Raw genomic sequence first — 19,001 nt, 5'->3', positions numbered from 1 at the left:
GGACTTTTTTGGTAATGGTCTGTAACAATTTCCTTACCTTTTTTTGAGACTTTTGTTTTAAATTCACAGTGATATGCCTTTCCTGATTGGTGATTGGAGAAGGATTAATTGAAATGTAGGAGAGTGCAGTGTGAAGCAAGGCATATCAAATGTTAGTAACACTGAATATTTGTGAAAGTATTACTTTTAGTAATACTTAGGAACTTCTCTTCCACAGATGTGTCATTCGACTAGCCATTGCATTACCTTGACCATGTCCTATCACTAGAATATCTCTAGGCAGAGCAGCAGCAGATTTATTGACACGTTGCTTTGGAGCACTTCCTGGCGCATTTATCTTTGGGATCACCCATATGCTCAGTGTCCATACAATGTTTTTTTTTTTTTTTTTTTTTTATTATTATTATTATTATGCTTTTGAAGAATATCATTCGTCTTTCATTTAGAAGATAATGGGTGGGTGTTAAAGAAATCTCCAGAGCTGGCCATACATGTCAGCAGCCACTTCATACCCTTACTAAGAAAGTTGTTTTTTTCCACTGGGCATTGAAAGTCATCTACTGCCTAGAGGTCTAGTTGGCATTTCTTCTATTTAAGGAATTTATAGGTGATGATGCCCACCAAGTTTGTCAGTCATGGAAGGAGATCACACTATTGGAAGTTTGGATTGGTTTGGTTTTGGAGATGCTGTGTGTGTGTGTGCTGTGAATCACCAGCCCTTTGTACCAAATTTTCACATTAAATAAAACGGACTCATATAGTAATAGAAACAGTCACGCATAGATTTATAAAAAGTTTTATAGTGAGATTCTTCATTATAACTATATGAGCCCATTATGATGGATTAATATAGGAAGACAAAGACTGCAGTGGATGAAAAATATAGAAGAATGGACTCTCTCATAGATTAGGACATGGTGGAGACACATGGTAGTCAATCTCCTGAGGGAGAAGACACCTAACAGGACATATTTTTAATTTGATCTGCCAGCTGAAAGGCCTTTAGCCTTATATTTTAATGAAATTAACATTTCTTCTTCTATCTATAATATAGATAGAAGTTTGTCAGTCATGGAAGGAGATCACACTATTGGAAGTTTGGATTAGTTTGGTTTTGGAGATGCTCTGTGTGCTGTGAATCACTAGCCCTTTGTACCAAATTTTCACATTAAATAAAATGGACTCACATAGTTATAGTAAAGAAGTTCACTATAAAGCAAACTTCTTCTGTTAAAGAAATGCTAATTTCATTAGAATATTGGACCTAAAAGCCCTTCGGCTGGTAGATCAAATTAGAAATATGTCCTGTCAGGTGTCTTCTCCCTCCAGGAGATTGACTATCATGTGTCTTCACCATGTCCTTTGTACCTCTGCTGCATTCCTTGTATGAGAGATAGGTCCATTCTTCTATATTTTTCATCCACTCCAGTCTTTGTCTTCCTTTATTAATCCATCATGGTTATAGCCAGACAGAACAAACTTAAAAGTTTCAAAATTTACCAGGTATTCCATGTCTTAAAAGACATAGAACATCAGAAGCCCCATATGTTTGCCTTTTATTAATGCTTTTGGGTTTCACCAGCCTGATATCTGTTTCGGATCTCTTCATCAGAGACTGGACCTTAAGAGGGAAAGAACCCTCTATTCAGTACCATAACAGTTCCTTGTCAGAAAGTTATATTTTTAATAAGTGAACTCAATGAAGGTGTGTGTCTAAAGTACTAGATCAGAGCCTATAGAGCAATGTTCATTGTTTTGCAGCTATATAATTAACTTGGAAAAAAAATTACTTGTCTTACTACAGACAAGTAATTTTTTGCTTAAAATTGAATGTAAATTTGTTATCTTTGTGTATTAAATCTAAGCATCTGTAACTCTTTTGTTTTGCAGACAGGTGACCTTAGGGTTAAAATGAGTCATTCACCTGAAGATAGTTTAACTTCATGCGCATGGCATAAAGATGGAAAGAAATTTGTTACAGGAGGAACTAAAGGACAGTTTTATCAGTGTGTAAGCAGTTGCAATATTGCTACATTATTGCCTTTGAGAAATCAGTGTATGATAAACTTTTATATTCATTAATCCTTAATTATATGTATATAATTAATTGAATTCAATTCAGTGCTTCTCAGCCAGCATCTTCCATACAAGTTACCTCAATTTTCACATCCCTTTACATTTTAATAATTACATTAAAAAAGATATTTTTATAATTACTAAATGATATCTTCTTGATAAAAAGAAATGCAAATTTCAATCGTATAGTTCATATAGTCTATAAATTCATTCATTCGTGTAGCATTAATAATAGTCTGTAAATATGTAATTGAAATATTTTAATTGATATAAAAATTCAAATTTAATTTTATTTATAAAATAAATGTTTGCCCTTCACTCTTCCATATTAAATGAATGAAAACATATTTTGAACACATTCCTCTCATATTTAAGAAAAATATTAATTCAAAATATAGCAGAACGTGATTTTCATTTCAAACTTAACATTTTCCTTTCCCCAAAAAATTAAGTTATATAATGTCACTACATAATTTTTTACAAATTCAAAAAGCTCATTCCATCCAAGAACTAAACATATCTTGTAAGTGTGTGTGTGTGCACAAAGGAAATAGTTTTGGGATCATTGGTAGAACCCTCCTCCCCCCTTCTGGATAATGTTATATGATACAACACAACAGAAATTTCAATACACATAGAGATTTTTATACTGAATTTGACAGTAGAACAGTAAACCATCTAATCTCCCCTCCCCCCCAAAAAAACCACCTTTGGATGACTTATAGTCTAGTTAAGAATTTTTTTATATACACCCAATTCTCAATGTGCATGGTAATTGGTTCCAGAAAAATCCGTGTAAAAAAGAATACAGTGCATATGGAAAAATAGAAGAATGGTTCCAGATGTGAAAACACAATATGAACAATAAGTTATTTTCAAACGAAACATGAAAATCATTGAATAAAACTATTTAATATTAATGGAATATTTTTTTATTTATTTTAAGTACTTATTTAAAGTATATACATATCTTTCTTAAAGAAAATAAGTGTGTCACTAATAAAACAGAAATTCAAAAAGGCCCACATACACCTGTGCTTATGGTTATTAGTTATTAAATTTTATTCGCCTTCACTTTCTGATAGTAATCCCATTCTTTTGTGTGAGACAAATTAAATCACTTCCATCACTTAACACTTTGATGTCCTGTTCATTGGCAAAATGTTATCTTCAGTAAAAGGAACTAAATATTAGCACTAATTTTCAACAATTCTGAAGGTTGGTTTTTTTTTCTTACCACGAACTCTGTAATTAATTGTTGATATCCTGTTTTGACTAGATCTTAGTATAATTCTTCATATCGCACCATACATGACTTCAGTTCATGTTTAAACTGTTCAGCTCGTTCAGTATTTGGATCATGTGTAAGAAAATGACTTTGCAATTTACTAGCTATTTGAAGCCCTTTAATTAATCTTGCAGTGAGTGGAATCTCTTCATCATCATCACTTTTTTTTTTCTTTTTCACACATTTTGGCCAAGTAGCTTTCCAGCATGCATTTAAAGTTGATGGTTTCAATTCTGATAATGCTAACTTAGCAAGTTTGATGCACTCCAGAATAGAAAATTTATTCCACACATCAATAACTGTCAGTAGATTATTCTTATCTAGTTTATCCAAAATGTATTGGAATGTTCTTCTTATTTAGTAAGTTTTGAAGGTAGCAATCACACCCTGGTCTAGTGGTTGTATTAAGGATGTTGTATTAGGTGGCAGAAGACAAAATTCTGCCATTGGGTGTTCTAAAACAGGATGGCCAGGCACATTGTCTATAATCAATAAAACTTTCAAGTCCAGATTTTTTCCCCCCATCAAATAGCATTTAACTTCTGGAACAAAACATTGAACCATTCATTAAAAAATTTCTTTTGCATCCCTACCTTTTTTGTTGGCCTTCCAATGCACTGGTAACATGTTAAAATCCATACCTTTCATTGCCTTGCCCATGGTCTTAGACACGAACTCTATTGCATGAACAAAACACAAGACCTGTAACCATTTTGAACTGAAAACAAGAAATGATTGTTTAGCAAACAGCTTAACTCCTTCCGAGCAGCTTTATTTAGGCGGGCCTCCCGTAACGGACCAACTTAACTTCAAGGAATCGGCATAGCACCCTTCTGCTTCCAGGAACCAATGGCAAGTGGACATAAAGGATCTTCTGTCGACTTAACTTCGGGAATTGTAACTACAAAAATTGATTTTTTTTGTTGTTGTTGTTGTCACTACAGTCATTTGTATTCTGTAGTTTTCTGTATATTCTATATTCTTAGAGTAATCCCTGATATTTAAAACATCGATCAAGTTCCCCAAAATTCAAGTTTAAGTACATATGTACCATTCTAGGAAATGATAATTATAATGGAAACACCCTATTTAACAGAACTGAATCCAAACAGAAATTTTAAAAATAAGCACCATTTGAACCGTGTAAAAATAGAATTGCTTTCGTTTTTTTTCTAAACCATGTTATTTCGAAGTCATGTAAAAAGAGAATTAGCTGTGTGTGTATATATATATATATATATATATATATATATAGGGTGGCCATAAATTAACTTTCCCTCTTTGGAGGTATCTGTAGCTAAAACTAATACACAGAATGAGATCACATTTTATATTGAGACTTTGAAGGTGATGATGATGACCTCAATACAGGGGTCAAAACGTTAAGTTATTATTTTATTAATAATCAGTAAAATAATCTTTTTAACATTTGTGTTTTGTGTCCCTAAATTTATAAATATGAATGCTGATCACCGTGTAACCTTAAAAGAAAAAGGTTGAAGCAGCTTCATCAGGTAGGTCATGAGTCCTCAGATATGAGATCAGAGAGAGATAGAAGGGGAAAAAAAACCTATTTGTGCTTTAGGAAGGATAATGAAATGTCTGAGAAAAATTCTCATCAGTGACAATTTGTAACCATTTAGTTCATGACTGACTTGGATTTTTTCTTTCCATTCAAAATTTGGATATCTTTTTCTCTTAGAACAATTGTACTAAACTGTAAAATTGTACAGTATTTGTGATATGTATAAAAATACCTGACAATTATGATCACGTTTCAGCCTAGGTCTTATATATATACAGGGTGGCCATAAAATAACTTTCCCTCTTTGGAGGCATCTGTAGCTAAAACCAATAAACGGAATGAGACCAAATTTTATATTGAGACTTTTGAAAGCATGGAGAGATGAATTCTGTAAAAAAAAGTTTCATAATATTATAATGGTTGGCACAAACAGGAAGGTGTAGTTCTTATTTAGTCATGGTTATTGAACCAAGACATGGCATTCAGATAGCAGTTATCTGCATGTTATTTGTTAAATGTTATCTTCATTGTTCATCATGTGTACTTAGTGCAGTTCATGCCCCTTCTCCTTTACATTTAATCTTTTTTGATTTACATTGACCACATGTGGTTGAGAATTATGCCTTGTTTTTTCTTGCATTGGGTGGTGATGACTTATCATAGTATTTCTAGGAAATATGGTATTTTGTATCAGTCTGAATGCTTTCTTTTGTGGGGTGGAGACTAAGCCTGTGTCTTATGCACTTGTTTTGACATATTTTGTTCATAATGGTATTGGCAAAAATGATAAAACAGAAGTATAATTTCATATGGATAGTAGTGTCATTTGTCAAATATTGATACAAAAATGCATAGAAAGAAATCTGTCTTTATGTGTTTCATAGATTTTGAAAAAACATTCGACAAAGTCAGACACACTAACTTAATAGAAATCCTTCAACAAATAAGGCTAGACGAACAAGACATAAGACTAATAACAAATCTGTATTGGAATCAGTCAGCTACCGTTCAATTAGACAACATTACCACCAGTGATATTAACATCAAAAGAGGAGTGAGACAAGGATGTGTGCTCTCACCACTCCTGTTCAATATATATGCAGAGGTAATCTTTAAAAAAGCATTGGAAGAATGCCCAGAGGGAATCACAATAAATGGAAAGATTGTTAACAATCTACGATATGCAGATGACACCGTGCTAATTGCAGATAACATTATGGATCTCCAAAAACCTCATTGACAGAGTATACATAGAAAGCCAAAGAATGGGAATAAATATAAACATCAACAAGACAAAATACATGATCATCGGCAAACATCCAGCCTCATCAATGAAACTGACACTCAATGGGAAAAATATTGATCAAGTGTCAAGATATAAATATCTTGGTTGCTGGCTTAATGAACGGTGGGATCCAGAAATAGATATAAAGACAAGGATTGAAGTTGCACAGCAGTCCTTCATGAAAATGAGAACACTATTCTGCAATAAAGACCTAAACATGGAAGTCAGATGCCGAATGCTGAAATGCTACGTGTGGTCTATTCTGCTCTATGGAGTTGAAACATGGACATTGAAGGCGACAACCATCAAGAAAATTGAAGCCTTTGAGATGTGGCTATACAGAAGAATGCTAAAGATATCATGGACAGAAAAAATTGCCAATGAAGATGTCTTAAAATCCATTGGCAAAGCTAAACATCTTGTACAAATAATCAAGAAACGAAAAACATCATATCTTGGACACATCATGAGAAACAGCAAATACCAACTTCTACAAACTATTTTGGTAGGAAGAATTGATGGCAAAGGAACTAGAGGAAGAAAAAGAATATCATGGTTTGACAACATCAAGACGTGGACAGGAAAGAGCATTGCACAACTGCTCAGATTAGCACAAGAGCGCAGTTTGTTTGCCAAGATGGTCGCTGACCTTCGATAGAAGATAGCACAATAAGAAGAAGTAGTGTCATTACTCTTGTAAACAATGGACATCAACTGCAGAAGTTACTGAATTACATTATTTTTTTTTCTGGTTTAACCTGCTTCTAACTATTTATCAGTGTGTTTTGTAAAATGAGTAAACATCTATAATAGTCATTTTGTCTATCTATATGTGCATATGAACATTATTCAAGGACTCTGGCTGAATGGATTTTACTTAGATTTCATATGTGGAATACTTAGAAAAATTTGACAAGCTATTTTAATTTCTGTTTCAAGCAGGAGTTACATATCACAATAACTCTGCTTCAGCTCAATGGAATTTAATAAAATTTCCAATTTAAGATGAATGCAGGAAGATAAAATATTTTGGTTTCAAATGTACATTTGTATTGACAAAATCAGAAAAACAGTTTGAATTGATATCCTTTTGAAATCTGTATAGTCATTTCGGTTTTGGTTTATGGCATACATTTGTAGCAAAATCAGGCAAAACAACATTATACAGCTGATATGCAGGGAGAAAAAAAAGGAGCAAAATATGCATGGTTTCAAATGTGCATTTTTATTGGCAAAATCTGAAAAACTGTTTTAATCGACATTCTTTTAAAATCTTCAACATAATTTCAATTTTGGTTTATACCATACCATTCGTTGCAAAATCAAGCAAAACAAATTTTTACATCTAGACTATATAAGCCAAAACTGGTACAGTTTAATCAAATACTGTATAAACATTTGACCCACTCATTATATTTTTACAAAATTACTACTATTCAATAGTTGTTTGAATAAAGTAACTTAGACATCATGGTATTTCTTAAAGAAATACCTAGGTTTACTGTAGGTTCTGATCCATGTATTAAATATGTAGCATCTATGTATATTATCAGAAAAGAGTGAGCTCCAAGTTCTGACTAGGAACATTTTTTTTAGTTCCACTACTACATGAGTGAACAAACTGCAGCCCCTTGACTGAATACAGCCAAAACCAACTTTTGCTTTAAAAAAAAAAAAAAAAAAAAAAAAAAAAAAAAATGCTTAACAAAATTGTAAATTAAATATTTAACATGAGCTGTAGCATATATAAATTAGATTTTATTGTATAAATAATTAGTGAATATGATGCAATAGTTATTGAAGTATTCTTCAGTAACTGTAAACTATATTTTGCAATGTTTGGTAAGTACTAAGCATAATCATATAACATCAGCAGTCATTCATTTTTGTTGATTTTGAAGATGAATAAAAATAAAGGTATGACCTCTTCACCAGGAAGTTTGCTATCTCATGGGTTAGGCAAACATTACATATATTTTCAATTCACAGAAGGTGAGTCGAAAATATTTATAGCAGCCTATGTTATACCTCAAAGTTAGGTTTACCTGTTACAAAAGTTGTATATTTGCAAACAAAATACTCAGCACAACAGGCAGTAATTACCTCAATCCATTACAATTGTAAACAATCAAGTTGCTGATTTATTAGGCATTGAACCATAAATTGATTCTTCTAGCTCTTAACAGTGTTTTTTATGTTCCCCCCCATCATGCCATTATTGTCTTCCTCTTTATAAGCTACTGTTTTTTACCCATTTGAAATTATTTTAAGTTGTAAATTAAAATTTTTAATGCATTGTTTGTTTGTGTAATAGGTCTGACAATAAAGTAAGAGACTGATTTTATTACTAAGCATGCAGGATTACTGGATTTGATGGCTGTGGTTGGGATTTATTCCTACATGCTTGACTTTCTTCTGTTCAGTAATAAAGTTGTTTTGAAGCTTAATGTGTTGGGAAAAGTTGCTTTTATTGGGATTTTGGGTGCATTCATAGAAATGAATGTAGATATTTAGATCAGAGATTATTTAATAGCAAATTTTTAGCAAAAAAACTTGGAACTTTCACAATTATTGAAATCCTTAACCGTTGTTGTGAAGATTATTTGATTTTTTAAATGGGGTGATACACTTTCCTCAAGGCATCTGCAGTGAAAATGTTGAAAAAAAAAAGTTTAGTACAAAATGATAGTCTGTTAAAATGAGAGCAGACAAATATCAAAAGAGACCATGAGTTAATTTTGACTGGAAATACTGGTATGAAGAAAGTTAGAAAATTCATTTTTCATTAAGGAATGGTGCAAACTAAAATCACTATCCTAGTACTCCAGTAGTATTCACTGAGCTTAGTTTTATTGGACTGCTTTCTTTTCTCAAAATTAAAAAAAAAAAATCCCTACCCCAAGGAATTTTGTTTTCATTCCTTAGAAGATAATGAGAAAACTGCAACAGCACTTAGCAGGATGGTTGAAAATGATGTCCGTTGTTAGTTTGAAAGTGAAAAAAGTTACGGCAATTCGTGTGTAGCTGCAGAAGAGGAATACTTTGAAGCCAATCACCATTTAAAGGTAAATGTTTTCTTCATTTAAAGATACTTATTAGGACAGTCTTGTTACTTTATTGTTGGACCTTGTATGCGTCATTATTAATTAAAACTTGTATTGTTTTAAATGCTTATGTTTTTGGCAGAAAACCTTGATTTTTTTCCAACTGATGGTTAGCTAATTTCATGCAAAATCTGACCTCACCTTTTCCTTTTGGAAACTGATTTTTATATTCCCATAAAACTGAACATTGCATGCATTTGATACACATGATCTTAATTGGCTTAACATCATGACAACACGTGTAACTTTGAACATTTAAAGCAAAGAAATTATTCAAAGTACTGCACTATGTTCAGAAGGGCCAAACAATCAGCTCTCATCATAGTGAACTCACAGGAACTTAGTTTACTTACATATTGAAAGGCTTAGGTGGCATTGATTATTCATACTAGTGCTTCACCATATTAACAATGCCAATAAATGAAAAATATTAATTTATTGAAACCTACTGATATTTGCTGGTTATCTATCCAACGTCTTCCGAGCACAAATTATAACTGTGAAACACACAAGGCACTCAACTAAATCAATAGAAACAATTCAAATGTATAACTGAAACATATAGTGTCTTAACATGGTGTTCTCTCTGTACTGGATAACTATAAAGCTAATTTGGAGAAGTCCAGCTACCTTGTCTCATAATGACAAGGTAGTCTCCCAGATCTTTTGAAAATCAATGCAACCATATTTGTTGAGGTTGGGGGGGGGGGGTCTTAATAGCTGATGCTGATTCCAGAAATAGTCTCTCAGACCTATAGCAATGACTTTTTCTATTTAATCCTACGTGAAGGAGTGTTTAGAGAATGGTCTGCCGGTCCCAACTTGTCATACAGATGATCATGGATGTAATTTTTGTGTTCTTCCAGGTAGCCCACTGGTCTTCAAGCAAACTGATCTACCACTCTGTCCAAAATAGACTAAAGTGCAGACTCAAAGAACTTTATAGTTATTTTGCTCATGAGGGAACCATGTTAGGTCATTTCTGTTTTAGTTACATTTGAATTGTTTGCATTGATTTAGTAGAGTGCCATGTGCTTCTCACAGTTATAATTTATACTCTAAAGATGCTAAGTAGAAAACCAGCAAGATATTAGTAAGTTTCAATAAATAAATTTAAATTTTTTTTGTCTGTTGGTATTGTTAGTACTATGAAGTGCTGTTATGGACTAGTTTGCTGTTGTGAATTTTCTTTTTCACAGCATTAATATTGTGGAACTTTCTTAGTAGCTGCAGTGATTGAATTCATTAGAGAAGTATTTGCTGTATTGAGAGTTAACTCGACCTCTGCTTATTCTTTAAATACGGATAAGTCATTAAAGAATTGATGAGTGTTGTTGGTTGAGATAAAGGACAGCAATTATAGTTTGTTTCAATCCCTGTTTTATATATATATATATATATATATATATATATATATATATATATATATATATATATAAAACATATGTTTTGCATGCCCGGTACTGTTTGCTCGACTGCATGATTTGGTTTCCCAATATCTCCCAGTCTATATCATAAATCATTTCATATACAATATCCATCAATAATTTCTTTGCTTTCTTATAAATCTGTATAAATATTAAACAAAGTATTAACTTGTCTGAGTACATCCTAGCATTCATTAGTCAAAGACGTTCATGTGAATGTGTAAACACGCACAATGTTCTGAATAATTAGAAATATTTTTAAAATAACATCAGTCTCTCCTGTAACTGCATAACAATTTTTCTTACTAGTTTGTATATTTACACCTGAAGAATTGCTGTGCAATTAGGATGAAACATCATGTTGTCAAATAAATAATCTTTAGTCAAATAGTGAAACGGGCAAAGTCTACATACTTCTGTAGCGTGCTGCATGGAAAGGCTGTTTACAGATACTCTAGAGCAGTGCTTCCCAAACTTCTGGATGTCAGGGCCCCCTTTACAAAAATTAAATATTTCACGGCCCCCTCGAAAAAAAATCGTAATAGAGAGATATATTATTATAATATTTATTGTATTTATATTCAATACAAAACATACACAGCGAATATTGCAAAAATCAAATGCATATATTACATTTTTTGCCTCTTACCGTTTGGTTCTGAAGACGAACGATGCGGGCTGTTCTGGTAAAATATGAAATACTGTCCTTTTTTTTTAGTCTGTTTCTGCTTCTTCTGATTATTCGTGGGATTTTTATTTTATTTTTTATCAGCCACTTATCCATCTCAGGGTTAAATTTTTTAACATATAATAGATCAAATAATATCACCATTTACCGATACTGGCACACCACAGACTGATAACATGAAATTAGTGAATATTACCTGAATGAGTGAATCCCCAGACCAGGAACATTTTTCTCTTTTGTGACTTTTCTCCTTTTACGGTAATTAAGCCTAACGCGAAACAGACAGCAAAAACGTGCTTATGATTGGTGCGGTATTAACAAAAGATCATGCAACCGAAAGATAAAAGCATAGCTGACAATTGAGTTGAAATGCTAACTCTCTTCAACCGAATTCCATATGTGAAACTGCCATAATATTCATTATATATATATATATTACTTAGTTTTAACACTTTTACGAATTTTAACACGTTCCGTTGAATTTTATTGCTGCCTTGGGAAATCGAACTCACACACATCTAATTAATAACAATAGTTTTTAGTTAGATACTGTATTTGCCCATGCAAAATATGGTTTTGTTTCAGTCTATACAGCATAGTTTCTGTATGAGGGGGGACATGTGATTCATTAATTAGTGTGTTTTTATCCCAGTTGTCTCTAATTGCACTATTTGTTGAGAAATATATTACACAGACTCCTCATACCTTATTCACTGGCATAATAAAAGTACTTGTTTTTATTGCCTCTTTAGTATAGTGGCTGTTAGGGAGGGTGTGTTGTTTACCACTGCAAGCAGTTACTATCTCCCCACATGAACTTGTTTAAGCTTTTTTTCATGTGTGAAGTATATGCGAAACTTTTATTGGTAACAGAAAACTAGCGCGGATGACAGTGATAATATAAAACGAGTTTTGATATGTATATAAAGTCAATATCAACAGTCCCTGATTACGAACGCATGATGAAAGGGACAGGAAGATTTGGTGCTTCCCCGGAGAGCATTCGAAGTAAATACAATTAACCACTGCTTTGAAATGAAACATATGAATAAGCAATATTTACTAATATTCGTTAAGCGCCAAAATACGCAGGAAGCAAAGTTTGTGAACCAACACCAATGTATGAATTTTTCCATTAAAATATAAAAAATAACAAAAAAGAAATAATAAATAATAAAAGTTAAATACATTTCTTTTAAAATAAAAAAATCTACTTATTCTTAAAACATTTTTAATTTGTTTTCATTATTTCATGGCCCCCCTCAACAAAATCTACAGCCCCAAAGGGAGCTGTGGCCCACAGTTTGGGAAGCGCTGCTCTAGAGTACTTGACAGATTATTGCGGAAGATTGCCAAAGGTGTCAACAGATTGGTGTTTCTACAGTGTTGTAAAATGTCTGGTATTATTTCCATATTTATTCACTTTATAGAAAAGTTTCGCGTGCCTAGAGCCAAATACCAAGCATCTTCTTGGCATTTTGAGAACAGAAAATTGCACCTTGTTAATATGCTTCAAAATAAAGTTGACATTAATCTCTGGCAAAATGTTACTTCCATTCTCAACAAACAAGCAGATAGAATTTATGAATATAATAAAACTATAATTAAAAATTTTGATATCTTAATGTCAGATAAAATTTGGAAGATAAACCTATAATCAAAATTTCATTGAAAAAATAGTTGTTAATAAATCCAATTTCGACTGAATTTTTTCGACCGGTTCCCGAGTTAGTCGATCTCTGGCATGGGCAAGTGGGTTTTTCGTCCCGTAAACTCAAAAAAAATCGACCATAGAACCCACATTATTTCATACATCGATATAATGTGTTAGGGACCACGAGATGGCGGCACTTGTTGAGCCGTCTCTCTTCACTGCATGCCACTTAATTAGTGATAGCCTTGGGCCAGCTATCTCTGATTGGCTGCCAGTGGAGATTGAACTGCCCACTCAGTCTCCAAAAGCTAGATAGGGCTAAACGGCCTCACCTAGTCCCTATATGGGAATAAAATAGCATTAGCTGATTTTGATTTTTTTTTAATAAATCTAAGCAGGTCTTATCTACTGTGGAACAAGTTGTTCTTAGCAAGGACCTTAACTTTGCAGTCTGCCCTCGGAAAGTGCCTAAAGAAAATTTGTTAACAAAAGTTGGCACACAAATAGACATCACTGGCTCAGTTCAAATACAGCGAAACCTTCTATTGATAATCTTTCACCTTTAGAATGAGCTGCTCTCAGTAAGCTTAAAAACAATTCTGACATAGTGATCCTGCCTGCAGACAAAGGAAATGTTATCCTTGACTCAGATGATTATGACTATAAAGTTAGACAGCTTCTTAACACTGACACTTTTTCCATTATGGATCATGACCCTACTAGAGAGCTTCAAAATTGCACCTATAATCTTTTAAAAACAACCTATCAATTTAACAGAGAAACCAGACTAGCTCGCTGTTCTCTTCATCCTCTACCTCCATGTCTATAGGGGACATCCAAAATTCATAAAGTAGACACAACTCTACATATACTAGAAGAGATATTCTCTGACATACCTTCTTGTCAAACATCTGGCAAAACTATTAAAGGACTTGACAGGACATGATATCACCATCCTTCGTTAAAAACTCCCAGCATATGGTTTCAAGCATCAGCAATATTATCCTTGATGAACATGACATTTTAGCAAGCTTTGATGTAGTTAATTTGTTTACCAATGTTTCTACTGATAATCTACTTACACTGCTACAAGATAAATTCTCTAAGAAGGTTATGGCACTCCTCAAACACTGTATTTCATCTGGATACTTCAAATATAAAAATATAACATACAAACAGAACTCTGGTCTAGCCATGATGGGCAGTCCTCTTGCACCATTTATAGCAAATCTTTATATGGAAACATTCAAAAACAAGTCTCTAGAAGAATACCATTATAAACCAAAATTAAGGAAAAGGATATGTTGATGATATATTCTTAGTCTGGAATCATGGGCTACCTCCACTTCTGCTTTTTAATGAATACCTGAATCATCAGCATGCTAACATGAAATAAATAAAATAAAATAAATCTGCTAACGCCTTTTATTCCCTTATAGGGAGTAGGCGAGGCCTTTATACCCTATCTAGCTTTTAGAGACTGAGTGGGCAGTTTAATCTCCACCGGTAGCCAATCAGAGATAGCTGGCCCATGTCTATCACTAATTATAGCAGCCACCAATGAAGAGGCTGGCAAACAAGTACTGCCATCTCTTGATACCTAACCCTAACAAGATATGTTACTGTCTGAAATAATGTGGGTACTACGGTCGATTTTCTTGAGTTTACGAGTTGAAAAACCAGAGTTTCCAGGAGGAAAAACTCGCTTGCCCGTGCCAGAGATCGACTAACTCAGGGAACCGGTCGGAGAAAGGCTTAGAAATAGTTCCTCCAGTCGGCGACTAGATTGAACTTAAGTCTAACTTCGAGTGACCAAGTGCAGAGGATGCAAGTGCCACTTCCTCTGAGCTACACATAAAATTTGCCTATGAATTAGAATCTAATGGTTTGCTACCATTTCTGGATCTTCTAACTAAGGCATTGGATAAATTAAAAGTTTCTATATTTCAAAAGCCTACATACTGACAGATATCTACATGCCTCATCCCATCATTATAGACCTCAAAAACTAGGTATTATTTCCACACTAGGAGCAGCCCACTGACTCATTACTGACAAGGACGAACTAGCCAAAGAACTTAAACATTTAAGAAACACTTTCCTTCAAAATGACTATAATGACCATCATCTCCAGACTGCTCAACCGACATGAGACCAGAGAAATTTCTAATGAAGAAGAAGAAAACAGGATTCATCCTGCTCCCATATATTAGCTCTATTTTCATAAAACCAAAAAACAAACTTAAGGAATATAAAATCAAAGTAGTATTTATCCCCTTTATCAAAATCAGATCACTACTCCAATCGACTAAACTTCGACATAGCAAATTTCAATATCTAGGTGTTTATAGGCTATGGTGGTCATCTTACTATGCACAGACAGAAAATCAATTGAACAACGTATTGAAGAAAACATTTGAGATATTGAATACCATAGAAGTGAAGCCTCAGCTTTGTCATCACACATGTTCTTTCTTCAGCTGACCCATAAGATGCTTTGAAAATGGGACATCAAGTTTTATGGGATAAATCGGAACTATTACACCATTGCTATGATATAACAGAGAGAAAAATCTGGGAGTCTTTGGAAATAGCATTAGATCCTGAACATTTAAATAGTAACCAAACTATTAGCTTGTCTGAGTACATCCTAACCTTCATTAGTCAACATGTTCATGTGAATGCATAAACACACACAACATTCTGAACAATTTGAAGTATTTTAAAAATAACATCAATCTCTTCTAATACTGCAAAACAGTTGTCGCCTTTGTTAGTCCTTACTGTTTTGTCTACTAGTTTATATATTTCACCTGAAGTCCTGTGCAATTAGAATGAAATGTCATGTTGTCAATTAAAATAAATGTTAACTTATTCTGGTTTCTGCCTTATAAACTTTAGCCAAATATTCATGAACCAGCAAAGTCTACATACTTCTACACACACACACACATATCCTTATTCATTCCCTCTACTTCTGTCCTTTGTAACAACCAGACTTTTTATTCATTTCGAATACAGTTCACAACTTTCAAGTTCCAGTGTTAATAAGTTTCTTTTTTTCTTCTCAGTGTTCTTGCTGTTCATGGTACTGTTGTATACTTAAAAGTTGAAAATCTCTAGTAGGATGACCATAGAGTGAAAAAACATATCGAGTATACATTAATATGCTTAAACTTATGCATATAGAGCCTCTGTAGCTCAGTTGGCAATGGTGCTGTCCTTTGGTTGGAAAGACTAGGGTTTAGATGGGTCCAAGGATACAAAGAACTTATGGGATTTAGGAACTTATGGAATATATGGAATTTTCAGCTGAATGTAAGTTTGCCAATCTCATATATAAGTAGGCAGAATTTTTTTCCTGGAAACTCAGGTTTCTCATTCTGCAAAATAAACTTGCCAGAGAATATTCTTAATTGACAGATATAGCCACACTATATGTGATTAAATACACTTTTATAACATTAGTTGGTTTCTGTGTAGCCATTATTTGATGATAGACCATTCAGCCCAATATATCAAAGACAGATGAAGCATATATTACCTTTCCTTTCTAATATTGCTATTATTTATAGTTAACAACAATTACAAAATAAATACTATTTCATCACCAGATATAGGTGATGATTTTAAGTAGTAGATTTCATCTCATTGCAAGAATATTATTAGAGACTTGAGATGATTTAAAAAATTATGATGTTTGGTCATTACAATAGGGTTTCCAGATTACTTAAATCTTATAACACCCATGAAATGAAGTGTTGCATTCACATTTCATGAGTAGGAGTCATATAAAAAGATTGGAAATTAAATTGTTTGGCTTCCCTTAAATTTTAATAAAATTTATTTAATTATTACTTACTGTTTTTGTCCATTTTGCTATAAAAAATAATTGCCTTACAAATAATCATCAGATTCCTAGTGCAGTAGACATGCATAGTGAACACAACTATAATGAAATGATGTGCTATAACGAACTGCAGAAAAGACCCTACTTAAATTACATAGAACAGTGTGTTTTAAGCTGACTATTGAATATAGCAAAAGTATAAATCTTCACAATTCCAAGATTTTGTCCCCCAGAACAGGCAAACTGGCCCCATGAACACATGCATTTACAGACATAGGACACCCTTGGAGGCATAGGGCTAACCACCTTATCCTCGAGTTACAGTTGCAAAGACCAAGAACAGTTGGAAGGTTGTGGGCACTTAAGTGCCTGTTAGGACCACTGATGGATGGATGAATATATATTTATTTTAAATCAGAATTGATTTTCAACATTGTTTTCAACATTGGCATTAACAGAAGCTAAATCAGATGCATATTGTGAATGAAAACAAAATTTTGCTATCTGCAGCAAAATGAAGGTGGGGGGGGTAAGGTAAACTGACAAAAATTTTGAATGCCTTACATTTACAATATGAACTGCTACTTTTCGTGGAGGATGAGAAAGGCTAATAAATACCCAATATTTTATAGCCAGGACAGCATAACCATTTCTTAATAGTGATAAATTTAGGAAGAAACTGTACTTGATGTCAAAATGGTAGAAAACAACATAAAAGTATGAAATCATACATATCTACAACAACAACACGCACAATTGGATTAGCAGAAACTGCTAATCCAATATGAAATAGCATAAATGTCAATAGTATTGAGAGACAAGAAAGAAAGAAAAGTGTTTGAAGTTATAAAAATCCATTTTTTATACTTTCAATTTCTTTTAATGTTTTTGATTTAATTCTATTATTTTGTTAAATAGGAGGGTATTGTAGGTTACAATTTCTAAAAATGTTTTAAGAGTTAATTCTGATCATTTTATTTCCTTGCGATAGGTTATAATAATAATCTGTTAGAGATTGTAATAAGCTATTCATTGTTTCTCTTCTCTCCAGTATTTTATTTCTTTTTTGTAAAAATGTTTTTTGATTTTGGATTGAAGTTTATAATTTAATTTTGTTAATTTATATATAATTATTATAAATTTTTCTAAGAAGTTTAGTTTCTTTTTTTGCTATTGCTCTTTTCTTTGTATATTCTCATTTGTCCTCTAATTTTTCTGACAAAAGCTATTTAATGTATGTTTCTTTTTTGTTTTGTTTTTGAAAAAAAAAAAGATGCTAAAACAAACCAAATAAAAATAACGATGTTTACAGTACAGTTATTACTATTTCTATATCTTCATGGAGTTCAAAGACTCATTGCAGGAGACACATGCCAACCATTTCTCAGTGTTTATTGTATCTTTCCTTAAACTCATTAATCTGCTTTCACAGCTACCTCTGTTAGTCTATTCATTTCTTAACGTCATCCTTATTTCAGGGGTGATGCTTTGTTCTCTTCCCTCATTTCATATATTTAACATTTTATTCAGTACTTTGCTATAAAATCTCTTCAGTAATTTTTAGATTTCTATCACATCATTTCTTATCAGTTATTTCTTTTCTATTTCATATTGCTTTTACATCTATACTATAAACTTTCATTTCTGTTATATTTCTTATTATATATCATATCATACAGGGATCATTCTTCAGATCTATCATCTTGTTCACTTACTCTTAATCATCCATCACTTCTGCATCTACTAGAAATCCAGGCAAACAAATCTGAGCACAGTTTGTGCAGATGTGGTTATATTAAAACTTATTTAGCGAAAACTTCCTTATCCCCATTTGCCAGTATATTTTTCAATATCCAAGCAGTCCTTTGTGTTATTATGCTCACTTTTTTTGTCCCCTTAATTTCCATTCCTTATCCACCATCTCCATATCCCTAGCTGTGGGAATTTCTTGTAATGTTTTCTGTCCCAAGAAAACACTACAAGCTGAAATTTTGCCATATTGAACATGTAACCATTATCTTTTGCCAGAGTATTATCCTGTTTAAATCATTTTTCTTCAAATTTACTTCATCATCGTCAAATTCCAGACATGTACCCTCAAGGG

The 19,001-nt window shown here is 32.9% G+C and overlaps 1 protein-coding gene across 1 annotated transcript in view; it reads left to right on the top strand.

Moving 5' to 3' along the window:
- LOC150104511 (WD repeat-containing protein 26) overlaps positions 1 to 19,001 on the top strand; it is a 400,251-nt gene that overhangs the window by 232,861 nt on the left and 148,389 nt on the right. Inside the window, exon 9 of the mRNA XM_090395688.1 lies at positions 1,891 to 2,010. Within this exon, the coding sequence (XP_090251814.1) occupies positions 1,891 to 2,010 (120 nt within the window). The remainder of the gene's footprint in view (positions 1 to 1,890; positions 2,011 to 19,001) is intronic.

This window comes from Typopeltis vanoorti, chromosome 7, assembly GCF_054136105.1.
Source record: "Typopeltis vanoorti isolate ZY-2024b chromosome 7, IOZ_Tvanoo_1.0, whole genome shotgun sequence".
Classification (NCBI taxonomy): domain Eukaryota; kingdom Metazoa; phylum Arthropoda; class Arachnida; order Uropygi; family Thelyphonidae; genus Typopeltis; species Typopeltis vanoorti.
This window is presented reverse-complemented; position numbering and strand designations above follow the sequence as displayed.